General features: G+C 39.3%; 1 protein-coding gene across 6 annotated transcripts in view; it reads left to right on the forward strand.

Annotated features, from left to right (window-relative positions):
- Nucleotides 1-26808, forward strand: part of NBEA (neurobeachin) — a 739008-nt gene that overhangs the window by 583372 nt on the left and 128828 nt on the right. For all 6 annotated transcript variants that reach the window (XM_066381029.1, XM_066381023.1, XM_066381024.1 and 3 more), the window contains one exon: nt 13311-13423. In XM_066381029.1, the coding sequence (XP_066237126.1) occupies nt 13311-13423 (113 nt within the window). The remainder of the gene's footprint in view (nt 1-13310; nt 13424-26808) is intronic.

The following is a 26808-nucleotide window of genomic DNA, read 5'->3' on the forward strand; positions in this document are numbered from 1 at the left end:
TATCATCAGTTTTAATTTTTTCTTCCCTTTTGTATTGTTTTGGTTCTTATTATTGTATTAGTACATTTTTGCCTGTCTTTTTGGTGACTTAGAAGGTAGGCATCTTGCAATTAATTATCCTAGAGATATGTTTTAGGTTTTTTACCCTATAAAGTGTATTTTATTTTTGAATCAAAAAGAAATCAACATTTTTAATCACTCTTATATAAGACAAACACCTTAACTCAATTTCCTCCTCATTTATTGCTTATTTTTGTCAATATAATTTACTACCCAGAATCCATAAATAAATTTTTATTTTTTGGAGTTTCTGTATTTTTTGCATAAAAGAAGGACTCAGACTCTATCAAAAAGTTCTGTTGTTAATACAGTGTATTATTTTCAGATACATGGTTCTCTTCACCTGATCTGTTCAGGATAATTTTTTCTTGCATTCTATGCAGTATTTTTTCAATTTTGCTGTTCAGATTTTTGTTATTTTCTCTTAAAAGATCTATCAAGATTTATTGTCTACCGTATGTCGCAGATGGGTGTATGATCTTTTTCCTTGGCTGTGCTAGAAATGGTGTTGTTGGATGTGAACTTGAAGACTAGGTAACATACCTCATGCCCAACTCAGTTTCCAGTGGAGATGGCATTCCTGTTAAACAGTTCTGCTATTCTAAGATGGGATTCTTTCTCTCTCTCTGGATGAAGTGTTATCTAGTTGACTGCTTTGAAGGACTCTTCTAGATTCCATCCCTTCCCACTACTTTTTACTGGTGTCAGATCTATTTCCCACAACATGGTACAGTACTACCTATAACCACCACCCACTTCATGCCTATTGGTTTCTGGGAGTTTCCCTGTCTAGCTCTGGAGACATTGCAGTCTGAATGGAGATAACACTGTGACCCCTTCCAAAGCTACACCTGAGTGGTGGAGATGTTCTTTGGTTGGGATGGTCTTTGAGTTTCTGAGCCAGAACATGCACACCACGAGGGATATTTAAGTGTCTTCTTACTTTCTTTTGAATCATTGAGTCTGTTTTATTTGATGACATAAAGAATGTTCAGGCCACTGAATTATTTTTAAAGAATTTATTGGGTATTTTCTTTACAATAACTATAACTAAACACTAATACCTGTCTACTGTAGATAGCAGGATAAAACACACTATAAAAAAAGGATAGAAACTCCAAACTCTTACAACTGGAAGGGAAAATGAAGTACACCCAAAGAAGAGAGCATTTTAGGCAGCTGTATTAAGTACTGAAAGTGCTATAGAGAGTGATCACTGTAGGAGCGAAGCAGGGTAGAGGAATTTAAAAATGTGTTTGGGGAGACAAAGGCAGAGCTTACAAATTTCTGCCAACTGGATATATACGATGTGTTCAGTGGAGGTGGGTATCACATCTTGGCCAAAACAAAGAATAATGGAGATAATATTGGAGCAATAGGTAAAAGGCTTGGGCTTTTGGGAATTAGCATAGTTTTGGAGTTGAAGGGAATGCAGTCTGGATTTTTTAGTACAATTAAACTGGGGACTGTGTCTGGCATGAATTAGAAAGTTAGGGAGAGCTGGTAGGGGAGTTTGACGAGACTCTAGATACCAAGTCATCTTGTTCACCCTTTTAGTAAGTGGTAACTGAATGCACACTCTATTTGACACCAACACTACAGAGGAGAGAAAGGTATAGTTTCTGCCTTTGAAGAGATTATATAGTATCATCAGGGAAACGTACATGTACAACACAGCAGTCCCAGTAAATAGTGATCATTATTGAAATGGAAGAATATACAGTCATTTTAGTCACAGATTTGGAGACATTACTTATACCCGAGAGATCAGGGAAGGCTTCTCATAGGTGAGAGTTAATTGGAAATTGAGATATGAGTAAGAATTCACTAGAAAGTAAGCAGAGGGTATTCTAAGAAAAAATAAAATGTGGGATGAAGAGTTGGATTAGATTAGTGGAAGCAGGTATGGAAAAGAGAGAGAGAAAGAATGAGAGTAAGAGAAAGAGAGGAGAGAGAGAGAGAGAAGTAAATAACAGAGGGAAGTGTGATGTCATTACACAAAAAGTAGAAGTCACTGTGCTGTTCTACAGTGGAATGGCTGGCAGGCCCATGGCCTGCAGTGTCAGCATCACTGTGGAATTGTTAGAGATGTAAATTCTCAGACCCTTCCTCGAACCTCCTGGATCAGAAACTCTGGGTTTAGCCCCTGAGGTCTGCATTTAAACTAGTCTTCTAGTTGTTTCCGATGTATAATATCTGAGCACCTTTGCTCTAGCCATTTAAGATCCAATTATCAATACAGAGTTTGCATATAGAAATATTGAGAACACACAAGAAAGCATGCAATTAAGTGCCATTACCTGTAATAAAAGTTTAGAGAAGTTGGAGATTAGGATGAGATAATCCAGTCAAAAGAAACTTCATAAAAAAGATGGGCTTTAAATGAATTCAAAGGGTTTTGTCATACACAGACAATTATCCTAGCAAAATGGACCTTTATACACAAGTAGAATGACACTTGAAAAAGGTTATTAATATAAAGTAAACATCCTGAGACACTGTCCCTGGCTATAATCCTGCTAATTCTTCCTTTGTCATCATCCTGAAGTGTTACGTAGGATAATCATTTTGTCCTGAGCACCAGCATTGAAGATTTGGGTGTCAGTTTAATAAAGAAGTTTTACTAAAGACAAGATCGAATACTTGTTAGGGAAGTAATTAGAATTGCCTTTTTTCCTGATTTGTGGGGAATTCTGTGTTATCTAGTCATCACTTATAACTGTAATACTTTTCAGAGTTCTCTGAGGATCCTGGAATAAAGAGCAGATAAAGGTGTTAAATTGTACCAATATCACTTTTACCAACATAGTTCCACTAAATAATCATTTTACAGAGCAGAGTTTTAAGAACACAGTTATTGTTCAGTAAATATACTGCTCACAAAAATTAAGGATATTTTATAGCTTCATTTTGAAATATCCCCTAATTTTTGTGAGCAGTAGACTAATAAGTCAAATGACTGAAATTTAAGATTTTTTCATTTCTTGAAAGGATATTAGTATGCTTATTGACAAACTTCTCAAGTAATCCAAAGCCAAGAAATCGTTGGCTTATATCTTATCATAGTTTGTTTTAAACATTTCTTTAATTATCCATAATACCAAAATTTAGAAAATATAAATACTATTGTTATTATTTCTTATTAGGTTTTATTATTTTTTTGAAATATTTCTTTATTATTAATGGCAACATTCAGAAAAAATAGTAAGTAATTGTTAAACCAATTGACTAATTAATCCCAACAGTAACCCAAGAGTTAGTTTCTAGTCTTATCCCCAGTTCACAGGTGAGGCAATAAGGAACAGAGAAGTTAAATAACTTGTCCAGTAAGTCACGGAGTCAGGATTCTAAGTTAGGCAGTTTGGCTCTAGAGCGTTACCCAACTACTATACTGGACATCACCCTACTCGTAGTACCGTCCAATTACACCTCTAGGCATCAGCTTTAATCTACTAACTGCCTTAAAAATCTAAACAGTTAATGGTTTTAAACAATTCCATTTAAAGAAGCTTCTGAAGTTCATTAACTGTCATGGCTCATATAGATACTAAAAGCGGGCCTGGAATTACCATTTCTAATGTGGAACCCAGTATTCTTCTCAGCTAGGTCTTGGATCCAGAGAAGGAGACTCTGAGACAGAGGTGTTTGCATGTGGGCAGTATACTGGAGAGTGTCTTTGGAATGAATATCTGTGGAGAAGTGAAGAAAATAGAGCTGGGAAGAAAGACAGATTGAACATCCAGGTAGTTGTAGCAAAGGCCTCAGATCCCACAGGGAGCCTGGAACTGGGGTAGGACTTCAGAGATGTCTTGCCTTGAGGCAAGCAAGGTGGACAGGACTTATTGACCTCCACTGGGCCATGATTAGATAAGGAGATGGGACCTTGGGTGAGAGGGCTCTCTTTTGATGATGGCGACCCCTAGAGAGGGACCTGGTTGAGCAGCACCAGCACACCGCTAGCAACATCGCCACCAACGTCTCCTCTAGGGCACGTGTCATTCTCACATCACTGGAGGGCTCGCTGAAACCCAGGTCCGGTGCCTCATCCCCGGAGCTCCTGATTCAGTAGGTCGGGGTGGGCTCAAGAATCTTTGTTGCTGACAAGGCTCCAGGAGGTGCCAATGCCACTGGGCCCGGTTCCACATATTGAGAACCACTGCAGTACATCTGTCCTCTTTTTAAAAATGTATAATAATTACTCACGTTCTGTAGCATTCCCATCTTCTGTAACGCTATCTGTTCATACATTTGAGCGCTGGAGGTGGTGTGCCCTTAGCATTTATGTCTGTGTCTACACCTGATCTCTCCAAGGAGTTTATGAGGTCACTAAGGAAACAATTCTTCAGTAAATACCTATCAGATTGAACTGATTTTAATAATTATGCTTTGTGTTTGCATGGTTTTGCTATCTTTTATGTAAATTCACAAAAATCGCTAAATGAGGGATTCTTTAAATTCCCTGGGTCCAAGAGAATACTACAGAATTGGCATCTGATTGAGAAGATGAAGCAATCTTTTCTGGCCTCACATTTTTAAAAATATAGGTCAATGTGACTTAAATTAACATTTTCTATGAAAAGAGTTTATTTACTCATTTACTTTTCATGTAACAAAAATTAACACGAAACACAAAGCACATTTTATGACCCATTTCTTGCTCTCCGTTTTTTGAGGTCATACTGGACCAATTTTGCTTTCTCCTTTCAGGATGCTTTTAAAAATCAGACAGTCTATAAGGTATATGGCAGCAGTGTCAAAGTATTAATGCATTATTAGACCCTCATGTGATTATAATTAGATACATAATTGCACATAACCACACATGTTACTTTATGTATATAAATTTTGTAAAGACACTTAGTAAATTTAAAAAAAAATTTAAGACCCCTAAAAACCCATAAATGTTTCCATGGCTTTTATTTTGTTCTATTTATAAATTTAATAAATGCTCATTATAGGAAATTGGACATATAGAAGTGTAATTAAAAATTAAATCACTGATCTAAGAATTCTAAAACACTAATTCAGAAGAAGATGCACCCCCATGTTTATTGCAGCGTTGTTTGCAATAGCCAAGATCTGGAAACAGCCCAAATGTCCTTCAGTGGATGAGTATGTAAAAAGCCATAGTAGTACATTTACACAATGGAGTACTATGCAGCCATAAAAAGAAGAAAATCTTACCTTTTAAAACAGCATGAATGTACCTGAGGATTATTATGCGAATTGGGAAAAGCCAGTCAAAGAAAGATAAATGCCATATGATCTCACTTACATGTGGAATCTAATGAACACAATAAACTGAGGAACAAAACAGAAACAGAGGCAGGGTCACAGGGAACAGATGGACAGTTGTCAGAGGGAAGAGGGAAGAGGGGACAGAATCAAAGAAGGTGAAGGAATTAGCCAAAATCCCATATACATAACTCATAGATACAGACAAAGGGCAGCAGTAGCCAGAGGGAAAGGGGGGTGGAGGTAGGCAGAGGAGGCAGAGTGGGGAATAGGAGTGGAAGGAGACTTTGCGTGGTGCATGGGGGCATGATATGTTCTGTAGACGGTGCTAATATTGAGTGGGACATTTGAAATCATGTCAACACAGTAAGTTAAAAATAAAAATGAAAAAAAAAATAAAGAGGGGGATATGACCTCTACATTCATAGTGTGTATACTATGATAGAATTAGACACAGAGAGGAAGGGCAGGGATAGCCATTAAAAATAAAATTAGGCCCTGGCCGGTTGGCTCAGTGGTAGAGCTTTGGCCTGGCATGCAGGAGTATCAGGTTCAATTCCCGGCCAGGGCACACAGGAGAGGCGCCCATTTGCTTCTCCACCCCTCCCCCTCTCCTTCCTCTCTGTCTCTCTCTTCCCCTCCCGCAGCCAAGGCTCCATTGGAGCAAAGATGGCCCGGGCGCTGGGGATGGCTCTGTGGCCTCTGCCTCAGGCGCTAGAATGGCTCTGGATGCAACAGAGCGACTCCCCAGAGGGGCAAAGCATCGCCCCCTGGTGGGCATGCCGGGTGGATCCCGGTTGGGTGCATGCGGGAGTCTGTCTGACTGCCTCCCCGTTTCCAGCTTTGGAAAAATGAAAAAAAATAAAAATAAAAAAAATTTAAATTAAATTAAATTAAATTGCTGCTAAGCCTGCCATAAATACCCTAGGCAGCATGTCGATGGCCGTTCTCCTTCTCCTCTCCTGTGGCTGCGCACTGGGGCTGCTGCAGAGCCAGGTTGGATTCTGCTTTTCTGTTTCACTGAATATTCTTTCAAAGCATGATTTTTAAAACTACATAAAGTCTAACTTAGGACCATGGTGTAATTTATTTCACTATTTTGAAACACTTTTTTTTTTTTAATTTTCAGGGAACATTAAGTTTTGGGAAGTTAGATAAATAAATTTTAGTGAAGCTTAGAGTTTGACTAAAAATATGGTTGCAACCTCAGAGTCCTGGATTTTAAGCCTATTTCTGTTCATTCTAGTGTGAAAAGTACAACATACGTCCCATTTTTATACCTTATTAGGTAATACTATGAACAAGATGTTGAAACCTGATATTCTTGCATTTAAAAAATAGCAGAGTGATTGCTAATACAGCTTCATGTAAATGATCCCGTTAGGTTGAGGGGTTTTTTTAAGGTTTTTGAGTTGTTTTTCATATGATCAGCTAACGAATTCAACACAACTTCCCAGCCCCAACCTTTTTCTCCTGTTTAGCATTTTCCACTTTTTTCCTCCTTGATGTACAAGCCCTTCCTTGGTTAATTATGTATATATTTAGCTACTGCATGTGTTGGGCTTATTATTGTCATCTAATTAGATGTAACTTGAACTACTTGCTTCTAGAAAAATCATTAAAAATTATTTCCTAATGACCTAGAGATGACAAAATGTCTGTAAAGTGTGAAGAAGCAGACAAGCACAGGAACATCGCTCTTAAAGAGTGTTAGTCCAGATGCTGCAATCATCTAATTAAACAATATTTTGCTGTCATTAACATTTTCACCAAGGAATTGCAGTTATAATTTCTTTGTCAGCTGTCTGTAGATCACGTTACCTTCAAACCAAAGTACCATATAAAAACATTAAATTGGATGGTTTAATTAAAAAGTTTTTTTTTAAGTGAAGAAACATATCCAGTGTTTCTGAGATCTCATTTACTGCACTTCCCTGTTATTGCTGGAGTAGATTAGTGTCATAGGTTTGCAATATTTAATATTCATCATCTAAGATAAATCCTTATAAACATAGTTGGTAAAAAAAAAATCAACACTTACTACTGCTAGAAGAGGAAAGAACCCTACCAATTATAGCGCAAGGTTATTTACTAAATGTAAATTATTCTAAAACATTTAAAAACAATGCAAAGGACAAATAAGTTCCCAGAAGTGCCAGAAAATAACAGGTATGACTCTGGAAATACTTCACTTTGTTGGTTAACTTAGTGAACAGTACTCCTTTTCATTTCACAAAGGCATTCAGTCAGATATTAAAGTAGTCGTGCTAATTCATAGCTAAAATTCAGGAATGCAAAATCACCAAGTTCCATTTACTCATTCTGTTCAACCATGTGCTTCTTAAGCGCACAGTGTGTTTTTAATTCAAAGCAAAAGCATATATTGACTGTTGGTGCTGCAAGGCTTTTTATGTGGACATTTTATTTAATGTAACCGAGTAAGTACATTTATTTATAGTGTATTGTGTTTATTAGAATTAAGGATCTATAAGCTTTAGTAATTTAAAAATTACTAAGATGTCCTTAATATTTATTTTCAACAAACCTTCAAAATCCTATGAGAAGTGAACCGGGGGAAGCACAGGAGTGGTGGGCGGCGTGCGCTGGGTGCCCGTCCGTCAGTCTGGGTTCTACTCCAGAGATGAGCTTTCCAACCTTTCTGTTTTTCCAGAAGTACCTTTATATCTTTTTCGTTATTTGAAAATAATTTATCTTAAAAGGCTAATGTCTTCTAATATGGTCTCTATTTTTATGCTATTTGTATTTATATGGTACTAAATTAAAGTATTGAGTAAATGTAATTTGATTTTTATTTATTTTATTTTGACAGTTTTTCCCTTAATATATAAATTATCAAACTTCATCAGAAAATTTAAAAACAATATGGTATCTAATTTTCAGCCATTAATTTATGTATATAATAATATAAACATATGTTATAAAGAACATCACCATTATTCTATAAAAAATATTCTCATAAATATTGGAAGATGTGGGGCAGCTGTGTTAGGCTTGCTTGCTGGTTTACCAGCTGCAAGCCCTTTGCCTGATTAGTGTGTGAGCACGTGGCTGCACCACGTGTGCATGGCCTATATAAGTCTATGAGTGCTTGCCTTCAAGGAGATTGCAGATGTGTGGATTTCCTGCCTGCCCCTGTGAGGGGCCATTTTGCTGTTTGTTTGCCTGGGAGGCAGTTTCTTCTGCCTGTGTGCTTGTCCGCCATTGTGAGCCTTTATTAAATGGAATGGCCCAACACTTTCCAGCTCTGCAGTTTCTCTACCATCTGCCCTAATCCAATGCAGACCTACCTGGCCTCGGCCACTGGTGTTAAATCTGGCGTAGTGGGCAAGGTTCAGAGCAGGTTGGTATGGAGCCGCTGACACCCTTGAAGGGTGGAATAGAGGAGTGGTTGTTCCCAGTGGCTCTCCTGGTGAGGACTATGGGCTGGGTGTTTTTACAATCCTACGAGAAGAAACCAAGAGCTTTCTGTGAGAAGCTGAGCGAGGTCGAAAGCTCCAGGATGAGCTGCATACTGAGCGCCAACGGTGCCTGGAACTGGAGCGGTCTCTGGACAAAGAGTTACAGGTTCACGGGTTGCAGTTTGCCCTGGAAGCTGAATATTGGCAGCAATGGCTGTTGGAGAAACAACTGTGGGTTCAGGAGCTCGAGAGTCGGGTTCAGGCCAAGAGCCGGCAGCCACAGGAGCTGAAGTGGGTGCAGAAGATGGAGCTGCATTTCTGCCAGCAGAGTGGCTCTGAGTCAGCGGGAACAGGAGTTTCCGACTTCTCCTCTTCTGAGGGTGATAATTGGGTTGCAACTGCCGTCCACAGAATCAGAGCCTGGCTGGTGTTCCTGAGAAGGTAAAATCCCAGCAGCAAAGAGTCCCTCAGGAGCAACCACAGCCTCCTCCCCAGGTAGTGGAACACTCTGTGGTCCAGCCCTAGACCCAGGCAGAGCTGAAGGAGCTGGGGGTGAAATTCAAGCAGAAACCCACTGAGCCCCTGGCACCCTGCATGGTGTTGGTGGATGTAGGAGTGGATGGCACCATGGTCTCTGGAACAGAGATGGACCGAAAGGCTGTGAGGGCTGCTGCCCCCCCCCCCCCCCACACACACACACACACTAGTAAGAGAAACGGGCCTGTGAAAGTTACCTGAACACAGGTATAGGTAGATTTTATTGCGGCCGGGGCAGATAGGGAGAAATTAGATGGCAAACCTAATAAGGTCTTTTTGGAGCTTTGGCAGCAGCTTGAGTCAGAACAGCTTCTGACTCAAGTTCCAGCTTCTGAAAAAGCGGGGGAAGCGGGTGGCTCCGGCATCTGCCAGGAAAATGGCTGGTGTTCAGGTTGCAGGATCTCCAGACCCGTTGTCCCAGGTGGAGTAGGGGGAAGGGCGAGGGACCCATCCAGCAGAGAGGGGTGGGGCCAGAGGCCCATGTGAAATTGACAGTGCACTGGTCCCCTTCTAATGTGCAGCAGGTGCTTTTGTTTACAGCAGCAGCTAAGAGAACTGTTAAGGTGACACAGGCCTTGAATGTGTTTGACCCACCAGGCCCTGTGACCTTGTGGGGTTGGATCAGGCTTGTGGTTAATGGACAGCACACTGTGGAAAGGTGCCGAGGTCCGTTAATAAAGAGCTGTGTGGCCAGGTGCCTGTAATGGACCTTTACCTTGGTGATCTGCACAGACAGCGGGGCTGTGTATCATGGACTGACTCTTGGACTGTGACCAGAGGGCGGCACCAGCTCCTTGATGGATGGACACATCGCTCATGGACAGTTATGAGAGACCCTGATGGGGGTAGGGGCCCATAGCACCTGTGGAGGCCCTCCTGCACTGGTTCTCATCCAGTTGCAGAGGTGCACCAAGGACACTGTACGGTTTCCATGGACACAGCCCTGGACTATACAGGCCATCCTACCTACCATGGGGTAGGGAGTTAGAGGTGGCCTCCAGGTGACTCTGGGAAAGTGCTCAGGGAGACACTGTGAAGGGCACCTTTGTAATTGTGTAACTTTTGCTGTTGCTGTAGTCTGTTTCCTGTCATGTAGACTGTGAAGGGAGCAACTCTAAAGGGGTGGAATGTGGGGCAGCTGTGTTAGGCTTGCTCGCTGGTTTACCGGCTGCAAGCCCTTTGCCTGATTAGTGTGTGAGCATGTGGCAGTGCCATGTGTGTGTGGCCTGTATAAGACTATGGTGCTTGCCCTCAAGGGCAGTGCAGATGCGAGGATTGCCTGCCTGCCACTGTGAGGGGCCATCTCCTCTCCCTGTGTGCTTGTCCGCCATTGTGAGACTTTATTAAACGAAATGGCCCAACCCTTTCTGTCTCTGCAGTTCTTCTACCATCCTGAATCCAATGTGAACCTGCCTGGCCTCGGCCACCGACATTACAGGAGACCTATTTTTTTGTTAAAATCTACAGATTTTTACGTGGTAGCCCAGAAAATGGTGGGGCATTAAATATGCCATGGGCCCATATAGGATTCAGAAATAGCTCTGTCTTGCCAATCTGTTTTCTCTGTATATATATATATATACATGTGTGGAGAAAAACTACTGAGGTAATCAGGTGTCCTAGGTTACCATATAAATGCAATATCAGTAATAAATTTAAATACTGAGGATGTTACATTTTGTAATCTACAATGATACTGTCTTAGCAGAACATTTTTGTGTACAAAAGCCTTTAATAAAGGATCCAAGTCTGACTAGGCAGTGGTGCAGTGGATAGAGCATTGGACTGGGAGGCGGAGGACCCAGGTTCGAAATCCCGGAGTTGCCAGCTTGAGCACGGGCTCATCTGGTCTGAGCAAGACTCACCAGCTTGAGCCCAAAGTCACTGGCTTGAGCAAGAGGTCACTTGGTGTGCCGTAGGCCCCCCCCCCCCATCAAGGCACATATGAGAAAGCAAGCAATGAACAACTAAGGAGCTGCAACAAAGAATTGATGCTTCTTATCTCTCTCCCTTCCTGTCTGTCTGTCCCTAACTGGCCTTCTATCTGTCACATACACAAACAAAGGATCTAAATTCTTGCGTACTCTCATTCATATTATTTTCACAACAGATGTAGACGTAGAGCAGGTATATCACTGGCTGAACTATCCAGTGCTGACATTTCCTTCCAGCTTAACACACACATTCCCAGTGTGATCGGTGTCAGTGGACACCCATGCTTTCGTGCACTCTCATCCTCCGAAGACACTGTCCTGTAGTTTTCCTCTTCCTTTGGCCTGTGCTTGTTCTTCTGTTAAAATCTGGTTCATTCTTACCATATATGTACTATATTTATTGCTTCAAAAATCATGTATCTGGTAAACAGTATGTCCCAATAAGCAGAGATTTACACACAGAACCTCAGACCTACATTCATGACTTTACAGACAGGTGGAGAGGCAGACAGGTCAGCAGAGACGCATGTTGTCCCTAACGTGTCTGCATGGGGGGAAACACGGACCCGCTTTCACCTCCTTCTGGGAGGTGCGAGATGGAAGCAACACCCTGCTCTCTGTCAACTACCTGAGTACACGACACACACATACTCACATTTACATATTCAAAGCAATATTTACTCTTGTTGTAACATTCAGATTCATAGTCACCCAAAAAGTGTTTACTAAATAAATGAATGAATTTGATTTATGTTTACAATAGCAGATTTTGTTCTTCCTCAGAGTGGAGCTTGTTTTCCCTATTTTACAGTCACATTCATAGTTGCGTTAAGAGTAGGTATCATTTGATCTCAATACTTGATGAGGAACAAGATAATTATGCATATCTCTGTTATTGTGATGTTGTCTGTTGTGTGTGCACTAAGGCGCACTAGATAAATTCATATCACTAAACGCCAGGGAAGTAGTTACACTATCTGAACTTGAATGGAAATTTAGAAAGTTGTCTACTCATGATCAGGTTATTATGCACTTTTACAAAATATAATCCTGACAAAAGTTTTCTTTGGAGTCTAGTTTTTTAATAGCAATTCTCTTTTATTTTCATCTGATCATGTGTGATCCCAGGACGGGTCTGTGAGAGTGAGCCACTGCTGTGCTCCTGGTAGGCTCTCCACTTCCCTCCGTGCTTCAGTGTGCCTCCTGAAACACTCGATCGAAACGACCCACACCACCACAAGGGCGCAGTCAGCCTCAGGTGCAGCAGCAGCTCTTCAGTCAAGTGAAACAATGTAGCACAAAAAGAAAACTCCTGAACTTAAAGGAGTGAAAGAAAGCATATGGCATCCCCCTCTGTACTTTTTCAGACTGACTTCAGAGTACTTCTGCAAATTCTCTACATTGATTCTTTTTAAATTGTTTATTGGTGTGACTTTGGTTAATATAATTATATAGGTTTCAAGTGTACATTTCTATGATATATGATCTGTATATCTACATTGTTTCTTGACAAAAGCTCAACATCCTATTCTGTATACTAGGAATGTAATTTTTAAATATATACTCATTATAGGAGGATACCCTCACATGCGGGGGTGCAGGTCAGCAGGGTAACTGACTCCTCCACGATCACTTTTAGGATCCCTGACCAAGAGAGCTGTACATCCAACGTGGCAATATTACCTTCAGAATAGTCAGAGGAAGAGAGATGAGCATTGGGCACCCACATGGCCAGTCTCAGTGGGCCAAGCCTAGAAGAGGCACAGGTCACATCTGCTCACCTTCTGCCCATTAGTGCGAATTCCCATGGCCACAGCTACTAGTAATGGGGGCTGAGAAATGTAGTGTAGCCCAGGGAGAAGAGAAATCAATCATGATAAACAATAGCCTCTATGCAAGCTTATATTATAAAAAAGTAATTGTTGTTACTCATTGATTATCATGGAGTGAATTCACTTGAAACACATTGTTATAAGTGCTTTTGATTAAACGAAGACACTGTTCAAAGAACAAAAGAGTTACTTTTCTTCTGAAATTCAATAGGTATCTTATCTATTATAAGAACAGGAATGATTTCATAACCAACTGGTGTATACAGATTATCATCTCTCTTTTTCTTCACTAGGACGAACGTATAATGATCTGAACCAATACCCCGTGTTTCCATGGGTTTTAACAAACTATGAATCTGAAGAATTAGACTTGACTCTTCCAGGAAACTTCAGGGATCTATCGAAGGTAACTTTTAAATATATGAAAGTCAATTTTCTTCATAAGGCTATAGTTGAAAATCATTTCTACTCAAGTATACCTGTGCATTTAATGTTTATAAGAAAGTAAACCTGGTTGTCCTCTTTTGTAGTGAGAACCTAAATCTCAACCATTTTTAGCACAAGAACTAAGCTATAAGAAGATAAATTAGTACTAGTGTTCACAAAACATAATGGGTATTTGAGAAAGAGCACATGTAGGGAGAAGTTGCTCAGACATCCCCGGTTTGAAAGGTCAAGTTAAGAAACCTGAAATTAGTACAAAATAGAATAGATCATTTCTGTGATACATGCCTTAGGTGATAAAACATGTTATCTTGACCATAACACACACACAGATGTACACTGTAGGAGACCTTAATAATGAAAAGAGGTTGGGCATAACAGTTTATCAAGAGTCTGATAAGATTTGGCCCCAAAACTGAAAAGAAAAAAAATAAAAATGGGGGATATGAACGAAAAGCGAGATTTTGTTTAGTTCACCCCATTTTTCCAGAGGAAATGTAAGTGTACCAGACTCTCTGAAGTGCAGTGAAAGACTGGGAGCCAAACCCAACAAGCTTCTCTGTCGGCTGAGATGGTATCAGAGCCAGACCCTGACGTTTGTACACCTCAGCCAGGTGAAGCCTCCACCCATTCTCTCTGAATTTCTCCCTTTTCTGCCATCTTGGTTGTTGGGTTTAGCACTTAAGAGCAGTTTAAAAGACCTGAGTGTATATTTTTGGTTTGGGTGCTGGTAGTGGTGGGGGAGGGGAGGAGCTCATGAACAAGAGGAGCGTAAACCCCGTGGGACAGACAAACGTGTGTTAAAACCAACTTAAAATTACCCTGCAAGTGGTTTTTAACTCAGCACACCTTCTCTTGCCTCGTTTCTCGCCTTTGAAAACTAGACTTACCTAAGTCAAAGTTCCATGTTCCACTACTTACTGGCGATGGGAACCGAAACTACCTCCTCTTAGCCTCAGTTTCCCGCTTGTATTATGAGAATGATGATACTCTCCTCCCTCATGGAGTTGTAAAGATCAGATGATGTGGATGGTAAAGTAACATCATATTTGGCATTCAGAGGCACTTCATGAATATTAGCTATTATTACTACACATAGACTACTTCTTAGCCTGTTTGTGAAGGCTACATACTGATTTTTATATATCCTTATCTGTCCTTGACTCTCTAGTTCTTTCATTTTATGTGAATTTTTTATTCAATCTTAGTTGCTAGCTCAATGCTGATTTTAATCATTTTAGGTACTAAAAGGACCTAACAGATCAGTTAGCCAGCATCTTACTGAGAGTTACAAGAAGGTTAAAAAAATAATAATGCTATCCATTGAATTCCAGTTTGGCTATGAATACAGTAATTTTTTCAATGTAATTGAACTGAACAAAAATCTTGAACCATTTACCGTGTGCAGATAATTAATCAGACCTGGGTAGACACACACATTGTAACTCATGGGGCCTTTCCTCCAGAGAAAATCTAGTTATAGATCATCTAAATAACATCATTCTCTGCAAAATTAGATAATAAGCTACTATATGATATAGAGAGAACATGAGAGCCAATGAACAGAGTGGTTAGGAACAAGAACTCCCAAGCACGACTGCCTGGGCACAAATCCCAGTTCTGCCATTTATTGGCTTTGGGGCCTTAGACAAGGTTTCTTAATTTCTCTTTGCCTCAGTTTCTTCACCTGTACAATGGAGACAGTAATATTAAGGCTGCTGTGGGGTTGGATGGTTAATAAGTATAAAGAACTTAGAATAGGGCTGGCACACAGCATTGATTAATACTACAATATCTGTGAAGGAAATGTAGTGAATCATTGATATAAGCCATATACATTGAGTTCTTTCAAGTAATGATAACTATATGCTGTTACTTCCTTATTGAAATTAGGATGTTTGAATGGTAAGCACTTTTGACATGTCTTGTTGAGGTTGAGGTGTAACTTTGGGTGTAAAATAAAACAAAACTAACTCATCAGTATGAGGATGAAAACTGTCAGTTATATATATATATATAAATTTAAAGGTAGCCCTGGCTGAATAGCTTATTGATTAGAGCATTGTCCTGATACACAGAGGTTGCCATTTTGATTCCCAGTCGGGACACATATAGAAATGGATCACTGTTTCTCTCTCTCTCTCTCTCTCTCTCTCTTTCGCACACCCTTCCTCTCTCTAAAATCAAATAAAATAAATTTTAATAAAAATAAAAACTAAAAATTTAAAGGTAGGTTTCCAAGCAGCATTATACATAATATTAAAACCTTATAAGCTATTACTATGGCTACCTTAGATTAGTTTTACAATAAGGAAGGAGGTCTTTTTTCTTTAAAATCAACTGGGATATTGTGATGAAGTTTATAGAGCAAGGTGCCTTTTTTCCCTCCATTTATTGATTCTTTCAGTAATGGAGTCAGCAAATATTGCCACACACGCTCTAGGTGCCAGGGACTGTACTGGGTGGACGGGGGTCCAGGAGTTAATGCCACAGACATCATGTCAGTCTTCCCGGAGAGAGTCTAGTCCAAGGCTGAGATCAAAACTCAGAGAATGACCTGAACTCGGTGAGGCCAGCGTTCATGACAATAAGTGTAAAGGGAACTGTTCCGAAAAAGAGATCACATGTTCAACTCCTCTAAGATATAGATCTCAAATGTTCTTGAAACCCTAGCCTCGCCAAAGAAAATAAGACCTTCATTATGATTAATATGGCTTATAGAAGATCCATGGTAAAATGTTTGCTAGTAATTACAGATTTTTGGCCTATCTATGTAGAAAATATGACATAAATTAAATGAGGAAGTCACTTTTATACTAACTAGAATATATAAACATTCCTCAAGTTGTTAAACCTTATCTCTTTCATCTGTATTCCTTTGGCTTTACTTCTCCCTTTGTGACGTGCATGTGCTCTCCTAGTTTTCTATAGCGTTAAGTAGGCAGAAGAGGTGAGCAGACTGAGCCTACATAAGTCAGGCAGCTTAAATGCTTATAACTATGTTCGTGCAAGCCTGGAGTCCTTCATGTTGTGAGCATTTGAGCCCATGAGCTCTTTATATATAGCATTTTCTTCCAGTTCTACCATGTTCCATACTTTAGCAATTTGTTCTTTACATTCTGTCTACTGAACGATAGGAAAATGCTAGCAAATTAAAGCCTCTTGTTGATATGTTAATAAATTACTCTCGCATTGTTCCCATGCTCCATTGCATTTCTTAATAGGAACTTCTTACAAATGGGCTAGAAACACAAGATTATCCTGTATAAAAATTATTAATAAACAACAGTTTAATGTATGAAAATATATCATATGCTTAATGGGAAAATGACATTTGAAGTATAATTATATAATTGGAAGGAAAACTACTAATAATGCAATATTTTTGCAGTGAAGAGATGAGCACCAAGAGGCTCATGAAATTCTTGTAGTTATAATTAATACTACAAATGTAAATTTTAATAGAGTTTGTTAATCTTTAAAAAGATCAAGGAAGAATTGGAATATTTGAATGATATTATTAACCAGAAGCATTCTGAAAGATCTCTAATAACAAAAGAAGTTGTTTCTAAACAGAGACCCAAGTAAAATGCTTAGCAGTCAGTGATCCTAGAATTTGTTTCAGTAAACAACAGATGAGTTTTTTATTTTTTACCTCATAGAAAGAAAAGATGCTATGAAATGAATGATTGAAAATTTCTTTCTCTGCACCCCACATAACACTGGCTTCATGAAATCCAATGTTGTATCAGTTAGGACTTTTGAATACAAGCTTGGACAATTCAGCTTTAGTTAGCTTGAACAATGCATCAGTGGTGTTGGTTCTTATTAGTTCTTAGAACTGAAAAATTCAAAAGAACATTTGATTTTCAGCTAGATTTTTTCCAGGGTTGCAGACAATGCCACTGAGGACCTGGTCCTTTCTGTTGCTCTGCTCTGCCTTCCCCACTGTGGGCTGCACACTCACCCTCTCCTACGTGGTCTCCAGCTGTTCCAAGTACTCTCTTTATTAGCAAAATGGCTGCAACAGTTCCAGACCTCACATCATATTATCTTAAGGAAGAGAGAGCATTTTACCATGTAGCTCTCATGGAAAGACAGAAGAAACTTCTTTCCCAGAAATCCCAGAATATGTCACTGATGTTTCTTAGGAAGGATAAAATACGTTCATTGGAAATGAGAGAAGGCAATCATTTCCCATGGTTAGAGCTACAGGTAGAACCTGGGTCAAGGAATACACTAAGAATGCCAGGGTAAGAGTAGACCAGAGGAGATTTGGATTCCTCTTTCCTAAAGCAAGTAGGTTTGGTGATCAGCAAACAACTCCCTATTTTAAAGTGTCAAATACAGCGGATCTGAGAGTTTATTCTTTATAATTTCTATAACCTAGAAATTAGGAAATTTCACATTTCTATACACATAACTACATAACTACTTTGTAAAAGGAGCTTTTCCAGGTGATGCTAAGAGGACATGAAAGTATAGTCCTGAATCTCAGGGAACATTTATTGGTTATGGGGGGGGGGGGTAGAACAATAGGCAGTAGGTTGCTTATTATATATGGAATTATAATATATGACCATTAAATGATGAATTTATCACAAAGCTAATGAAGCTGGAGCTCCAAAGCCCCTCCAGTTTCAGGTCTCTTTCTTATCCATTCCTCCTAATTTTGTGTTCATAGTTTATGTTCATTTTCATAAAGAGCCCATCTCCTACAAATTGCTTTACTCTCACCAAATTTGGATCCCTGCTCAGTACAAAGGAAGGAGCTCTCTCCCTCTCTTGAGTAAACCTAGATGGCTTCATTTAAGAGGCAATGAGAAGGATGCACAATGGTTTTAAACATCTAAGAACACCTGGTTATATTGCGTCCCATATCTGATCTAGGTCCATAATTCATCTTTCAAATGCATGTCTTGCATAGTTCCCAAGCAACATTCTGGTGATATTGACAAAACAATGGATTTCTATTTCATTTTTAAGCAGCATTGAATATATAACAAAAGCATCTTGGAAAAATAACAATGTTTTCATAAGATTGTGCAGACAAGAACCAAAACTAAGAAACATAGTAAATAAGATCTCAGCACCAGACATGCTCTTGCCAGGGCTTCGATGATGTAGGTGGCATAACGACAGGACTTAGAATGGCTTTCTTGCTCTTGCCAAAGCTCATGCTACCGCCAGTTCCCATTTACACGATGCTTTACTGTATGGTGGGAAAGGATAATTCTGGAATTACAAACCTTTTTAGTTTTCTTTGTATCTGAACTAAAATTGAGAGTTAATAAAATGAGGACACAGTGTGGTGATTGCTGGTGGACGGGAGTGGGGAGAGGTGGTGGAGGGGACAGGTGGGACAAATTGTGATGGATGGTGACTTGACTTGGGGGGAGGGGTGAACATACAATCCAGTTTACAGATGATGTGTTGTAGAATTGCACACCTGAAACTTCTATACTTTTGTTAGCCAGTGTCCCCCCAGTAAATTTTAGAAAAATGAAAAAAGAAAAAGAAATTGAGAGATAGTCAGTGGAACATGTTCACATACAGTTCTGATTCTACTGCACCATCTTAGACGTGGCTTTCTTAGAGTTTCTCCCGAACTCCCCGCACCCGGTCCCTGTTCTCTAAAGCGAGCACACAGTATTGACACACGAGGCTGCTGGAAGGGTGCAGTGCACTAAGCGTAGAGATCTGGCTGAGCCACCACACAAAGTTCTGTGCTTGTCAGCTGAGGGCTGACTGTCTTTGGTATGATTTCTTAAATCTAGTAAGAGATTGATTCAGTTATTCTAATAAACCGAAAAGCAATACTTTCAATAAATACAAAATCATTTCTTCATGTAATAAATTTTTTCATCTCTTTAAATTTTCAAATTATCAAAATATTAAAATCTCAAGTCAAATATTAAAATTTGAGATGCACATTTATTTTGACCAAAATAATTTATTATTATTTATAATATTCTTAGTCTTAGCCCAGTTAATTAAAGAGCACAGGAGCATGAAAGCTCTTTATTAGTAAAATTTATTTGACCCCCTCAGTTGATTAGACTTCGTGGATTCAAGATTATTTACTCCATGTACAGGTTAGAGGGTATGTTTTTTGTTTGAGATGACAGAAAATGAAACAATCTGTCATTGACTTATTATTTCAATATTCAATCAACAGTGGGTATAAAAATCCCCCCCCCCCCGTTCATACAGATTTTTCTTATAGAAATGGGACCGTGTGCTAAAATATCTCTTAAAATATATATTCTAGAGCTTCAGTTATTGACATAAACTCACATGAACTTTACTCTTAAATTACAGTGCATACATGACTCTATCAGGAAGCACCCCTCTGCTCATTAAAGTGTAAAGAGAATGTTCCTATTTCCCAGTCAGTGCTCTCTGATAAATGAAATAGTTTCATCACAAAGCCACGTCCTGTTGATACTGACATGAGCATAAGACATCACACACACACACTTTCATTGAGTTGAAAAATATATTTTGTTAATACGGGAGTTGTTGACTGACAGATGATGATAAGCATAACCATTTCCCTGAATTATTATGCTACTTAAAAAAAGGAAGTGATAATGCCTTCAGGCTTTGAAATGTGATAATGGAAATGGATGCAGTGAAGTGTGAATATTCTTCAGCTGAACACCCTTTATACTGACAAACGTCTGTAACCCACACAGGAGAAGAGTTTACATTCTTAAATTGAGGAGTGCTCAACTCAGTGACTTGGTGCCAATTTCTACAGCTTTTTTCCTTTTCATCACAAGTTAACTATATCTAAAATGAAATTAGCTCTATTTACTTTAGTATATAATCTACATAATGCTTAAGTTTTAACAACAAAACATGAAGAATGGGCAAAATTAAGTGTATTAGTAGCCAACTGTGATGATATAAAGCAGTGTTCCCCAACCTTTTTTGGGCCACGGACCGGTCTTTAGGGTGGGACGGATAAATGTATCATGTGACCGAGACAAGCATCAAGAGTGAGTCTTAGACGGATGTAACAGAGGGAATCTGGTCATTTTTTAAAAATAAAACATCGTTCAGACTTAAATATAAATAAAACAGAAATAATGTAAGTTATTTATTCTTTTTCTGCGGACTGGTACCAAATGGCCCACGGACCAGTACTGGTCCATGGCCCGGAGGTTGGAGACCACTGATATACAGCACATTAAATGATAAACATATGAATGCGTAAATTTAATTATATACCATCTTCACAAAAAAACCTACTGCCAAATTTGATAGTTTTTTCAAATATATGTTGACTGCTGCCTTAACATTGAATTTGAAAATTATTCTTGTAAACTTGCCTATGTGGCAGTGTTGAAGGAAGCGTACTCGTAAGATAATCGAAGCTGAGGGCATCATTTATAAGGGGAGAGATGCAAAAAGACACAAATTGCAAAGTTTGCGATTACTTAAATTAATAATTTTATCCGTTCACGGATTCTGTCCTTACACAAGCATTAATCGCACACCGCCTCTGTGCCAGTTGCTGGAGATGAAAAGACGGTCAGCCCCAGTTCATACCCATGAGAGCTTACATTCGGTTTTAGTTTATCCAGTGGTATTACTGTGCTCTTTTCCTTCTAACTGAGTAAGAGGAAGAACCAAGAAAAGTGCAGACAAAAAAAAAATTGAGGCCGGAACACCATGGTAACCAGAAATAGTGGAGTGATTTTTTGTGTTTTTATCTCCACTGTTGTTTATTGGAAACATGTAATAGAGTGACAGGGAGCTGTGAGCATCTGAACAGAACTCCCAAACCTGTCCTGTGCTGTGTCTGCTTATGCCAGCGTTCCCTTTCCTCTGTGCTTGTTCCTTCCCATTTAGAGAGAAAGAGGGAAGACGGTAGCAGAGCCTGTTTCAGGCTTTCAAAAACTAAAGCTATCAAAGAAGCAACAGTAGCACTTTGCTAGTGTTTGCTCTTAGGAGAAGCCTACCTACAGGAAGGCTGAGAGCCTGTTCTGTGAGCTTTGATGTAACCAGCTGCATGTCACATTTAAAGTATAGCATTATCATGGCAAAACTGGGACAACCTTTCTCCTTCCAGCTGAATCAGAATATTAAGTAGAGGTGATCTTGAAACTAATTATAGGCTCTTCGTTACCCTACCAATTAATACTTGGAAAGCTTTTAGAACTGACACATGAAAATGTAAGATATTTTATTTATACCTCCATTGTTTTTTATGTAAAACGAGTTACTTCTCACTGAAGTATTTTAAACTCATTTTCTTAGGAAATATTGTGAGATAATGATAGCAATAATAGCCAAAATTTGACATACACTTACAATATGCCAGGCAATCTAAGTGCATTTCCTCATTTTATCCTCACAACTCTGTGATGAAGTCGTTGCACTGCTTCTATGTGCCGCATTTCCTTTCACGCATTGCCTAGTACTTTTCCACAATAGGTAAGTGGGGGAGTAGACTGGAAAATGCCTTCCTCCTCTCCTAAGCGCCCTGCATCATGGACACTCATGTCAAGTGCAGGCAGAGGAGGCAGGAGAATGCACTGAGTGAGTCATCATACACCCCCAAAGACTTCAGTCCCATGTGGGACTGACATGCCTGTGACTGCGCTAATGAATTTCGATAATCACAATTAAACTTTAGCTCAAAGTTTATCTTTCTTCATAATCTAATTAATTGTGTTTATTCGCCCTATGGAAAAGCTGTAAAATGAAATACACTCAACTATAGCCAGCAAAATATAAATTCTAGCACTTCCTTTTGTCAAAGCTTCATTTGGTTCTATTGCTTAAGGATGTGGGAGTTGTGTAGCAACAGTGGTAGGCCATATTAAACAAACCAAGAGTGCATAAAATTCCATGTGGCAGAGTTCATCTATTTATGAAAACAAAATCTTCACACATTTTAGAAACACAAAATTTCAAATTAAAAGCATTCTTATATGTAAGAACAACCCAAAACATAGGTAGTACTTTTCTCCACACCCTCTCCAGCACTTACTGTGTATTGATTTGTTAATGAGCGCCATTCTGACAGGTGTGAGGCGGTATCTCATTGTGGTTTTAATTTGCATTTCTCTGATGATTAATGACATTGAGCATCTTTTCATATGTCTATTGGCCATCTGTATGTCCTCTTGAAGAAGTGTCTATTCAGTTCTTTTGCCCATTCTTTAATTGGATTGTTTACCTTCCTGGTATTGAGTTTTAGAAGTTCTTTATAAATTTTGGTTATTAACCCCTTATCAGATGTATTGGCAAATATATTCTCCCATTGTGTGTGTTGTGTTTTTATTTTGTTTATGGTGTCTTTTACTGTGCAAAAGCATTTTAGTTTCATATAGTCCCATTTATTTATTGTGTCCTTTATTTCACTTGCCCGTGGAGATAAATTAGCAAAAATATTGCTACAAGAGATATTGGAGAGTTTACAGCCTGTTTTCTTCCAACATGTTTATGGTTTTACGATTTACATTTAACGCTTTTATCCATTTTGAGTTTATTTTTGTGAATGGGGTAAGTTGGTGGTCTAGTTTCATTTTTTTGCATGTACCTGTCCAATTTTCCCAACACCATTTATTAAAGAGACTGTCTTTACTCCACTGTATGCTCTTACTTCCTTTGTCAAATATCAATTGACCATAAAGGCATGGGTTTATTTCTGGGTTCTCTGTTCTGTTCCTCCTGCACTGCTAGTGGGAATGCAGACTTGTGCAGTCACTGTGGAACACAGTATGGAGTTTCCTCAAAAAATTAGAAATGGAACTGCCCTTTGACCCAGCCATCCCACTTTTATGAATATATCCTAAGAATACCAAATCACTGATTCAAAAGAAGATATGCACCCCCATGTTTATTGAAGCATTGTTTACAATAGCCAAGGTTTGGAAACGGCCCAAGTGTCCATCAGGGGACAAGTGGATTAAAGAGCTGTGGTACATATACACAGTGGAATACTACACAGTGTGAAGAAGAAGGAAAACTTACCTTTTGTGATGGCATGGATGGACCTGGAGATTATTATGTTAAGTGAAATAAGCCAGGCAGAGAAAGACAAATATATGATCTCACTTATATGTGGAATCTAATGAACAAAGTGACCTGAGGAACAGAATAGAGGCAGAGGCGGGGTCACAGGGAGCAAAGGGACAGCTGTTAGAAGGAAGGGGAGATGGGGATGGGATCAGAGAAGGTGAAGGGATTAGTGAAATTATATATACATAACACAGAGATACAGATAACAGGACAGCAAATCCCAAAGAGAAGGGGGGAGGGAGTTAGGGGGAGGAGGGTAGAGGGGAATTATAGGGGACGGGGGTGGGGATGAGGGAGTTATATTGAGTGGGACACTTGAATCCATGTTAATACAGTAAATTAAAATTAATAAAAAATTTAAAAAAAAACAAGTACTATACAAAGAGTATGAATTTGAAAAATTTGCTTGGTTTCACACTCCATTTTTATTTTATTTTCACTTTTATTAAACATAAAGAAAAGGACCAACAATAACCAATTAACCCAATACCTAGATGTCATAATTATCAACATTTTTGTTTTTGTGTTTTGCTGAAGTATTCTAAGGTCAATGAAAGTATCATACTCTACCCGTTAATACTTTAGTATGAAAAATAAACATTTTCCTACATAACCAAAATGCCATCATCACACCAAAACTTACAGTAATTCCTTAATTCTTCTAATGTGCCCTATAATCAAATTTTCATAATTATCCATATATATATAAAATGTTTTGTTCAAGCCAGGATTCGGTCAAGAACTACACATTGCATTTGATTCTTAGGTTCTCTCACGTATCTTTTAGGCTAGAATAGCTCCCCAAAATCACTTCCCATTTTTTTAATGATATTGATTTATTGAAGAGGCTGGACCAGTTATCCTATAGAATATCCACCTTCAGGCCCTGGCCGGTTGGCTCAGCGGTAGAGCGTCGGCCTGGCTTGCGGGGGACCCTGGTTCGATTCCCGGCCAGGGCACATAGGAGAAGCGCCCATTTGCTTCTCCACCCCTACCCCCTCCTTCCTCTCTGTCTCTCTCTTCCCCTCCTGCAGCCAAGGCTCCATTGGAGCAAAGATGGCCCGGGCGCTGGGGATGGCTCCTTGGCCTCTGCCCCAGGCGCTAGAGTGGCTCTGGTGCAGCAGAGCAACACCCCGGAAGGGCAGAGCATCGCCCTGGTGGGCAGAGCGTTGCCCCTGGTGGGCGTGCCGGGTGGATCCCGGTCGGGCGCATGCGGGAGTCTGACTGTCTCTCCCCGTTTCCAGCTTAAAAAAAAAAAAAAAAAGAATATCCACCTTCTACAGCTGAGTTTTCTTCCTCATGTTGTCATTGACTTGTAAGTTTTGATACATGATGATTCAAATGTCAGTGAAAATTGGTAACAGGAATTTACATTTGGAAATACATGGTCTTTATTGTTAACTAAAATATAAAGATATAATTGATTAAAATTTATAAGAGAAAAATGGTCACATTTGACAGATATAGCTGAGTCATATAATTGGAAAGTTCAATACATCTAAGGTTTAATACATAGGATAAATACATAGGATTAAATATATCTAAAGTTCAATATATAGGATAAACCAAATTCTTGACTAAACAGTAAAAAGGGGTTAGAAATTACTAAAAATCTCCATTATTCCCACTCCCTAGAGGCAACTATTATTATAGCTTAATGTATATTCTTCAAAATTTTTCTATGAATATTTAAGCAAGATATGTTTTATATATATACTGAATATATAAATTTATGAATACATATATACTAAAAATACTGACCAAATACTACATTCAGCAAGTGCTTAATTAAGTAAAAATATATTACAGCTATGCTATAGGATTTTCAGAGAACATTGACAATGCCATATGATGCTTTTTTGGCAGATGCCCTTTCAGTGCTAGTCCTAGTGCTCTGCAGACCACTGGAGTTCCTTTGCAAAGCCTCACTCAGGTCATGTTTCTCTCCCGCTCTCAGCCGCTCACTGGCTTTGGACTACACGTACCATAACATGCATTTCATCAGCCTGGCCTGCAGAGCCAGGCGATACACGTCTGCCTGTTTTCTCCCCTCCTACCCTAAAGTCTTCGTCTTGTCTGCTATGCTGTACGCTCTGTCTTCCTTGCTGTCCCTTTACCATGTCCATCAAGCCCCCATGGAGCCGCTGTACTAGCTCTTTCTCTGTCTTGAATTCTCTCGTTCCCGCAGTGTACAGGACTGGTTCCCTCACATCTCTGCTCAGAGGTTCCTCCTGTGGGATGCCTTCCCCATCACCAAGTTGCTGCTGTCCTTTATTGTTTTCATTGTCAGTAGAGCACTTATGTCTTGTATTTTCTCATTTACCAAATTATTTAGATTTCATCCGTCTCTAAACACACACAGAGACACAACCTCATTTATCTTATGCTAGGGTCTACAGTAATTTCTGACACGTAGTAGGCACTCAAGCCTTATTGCGTGAATTTACCTTGGAATTTTTTCAAGCCAGCCTTTTTTATTAGATGCATAATATACACAGCGTGGATAATATATCATTTATTTGACTAGTCCCTTACTGGACATTTAGACTACTTCTAGGCTTTTTTGTTTGGTTTTGTTTTTGCTATTTAAGAAATACATTTGAATATTGTGAAAGCTAATAATTATTGACAACCTAATGAATAAAAATAGTTTTTGTTTGACCTTTAAGAATTGCCAGTGTGACCCAGGCCGGGTTGCTCAGTGAATCATGCCAGCACACGGAGGTCATGGGTTTATTCCCTGGTCAACCAGTGAGTGCACAACTAAATGGAACAACACATGAATGAATGCCTCTCTCCCCTACCCCCTTTTTCTCTCTCAAATCAATGGAAAATTTTTTAAAAATAAAAAAAGATGGCTGCTCTATTACTGACCTTTGGTTATAGGTAACAGAAAGTCAACTAAAACTGGATTTAATTTAAAATTTTTTTAAAAATTTAATTGAATTGATTGGGGTGACGTTGGTTAGCAAAGCCCACATAGGTTTCAAGTGTGCAACTCAGCAAAACACCCTCTGCGCCCTGCGTCGTCCGCCCATCGCCCAAGCAAGAACTCTCTGTCCCCATTCTCTCCTTTACCCACCTCCATTACCTGCCCCCTTCCTTCTGGCTCTCACCACACTGTTGTCTATGTTTATGCATTGTGTGTGTGTGTGTGTGTGTTTAGCTAATCCCTTCGCCTTCTTCCATCTAGTCCCCAAGCCCCCTTCCCTCTGACAGCTGTCAGTCTGTTTTGTGACCCTGACTCTGTTTCTGTTTTGTCAATTTATTTTGTTCATTAGACTCCACGAATAAGTGAGATTATATGGT

This window comes from Saccopteryx leptura, chromosome 4 (assembly GCF_036850995.1).
Source record: "Saccopteryx leptura isolate mSacLep1 chromosome 4, mSacLep1_pri_phased_curated, whole genome shotgun sequence".
NCBI lineage: Eukaryota > Metazoa > Chordata > Mammalia > Chiroptera > Emballonuridae > Saccopteryx > Saccopteryx leptura.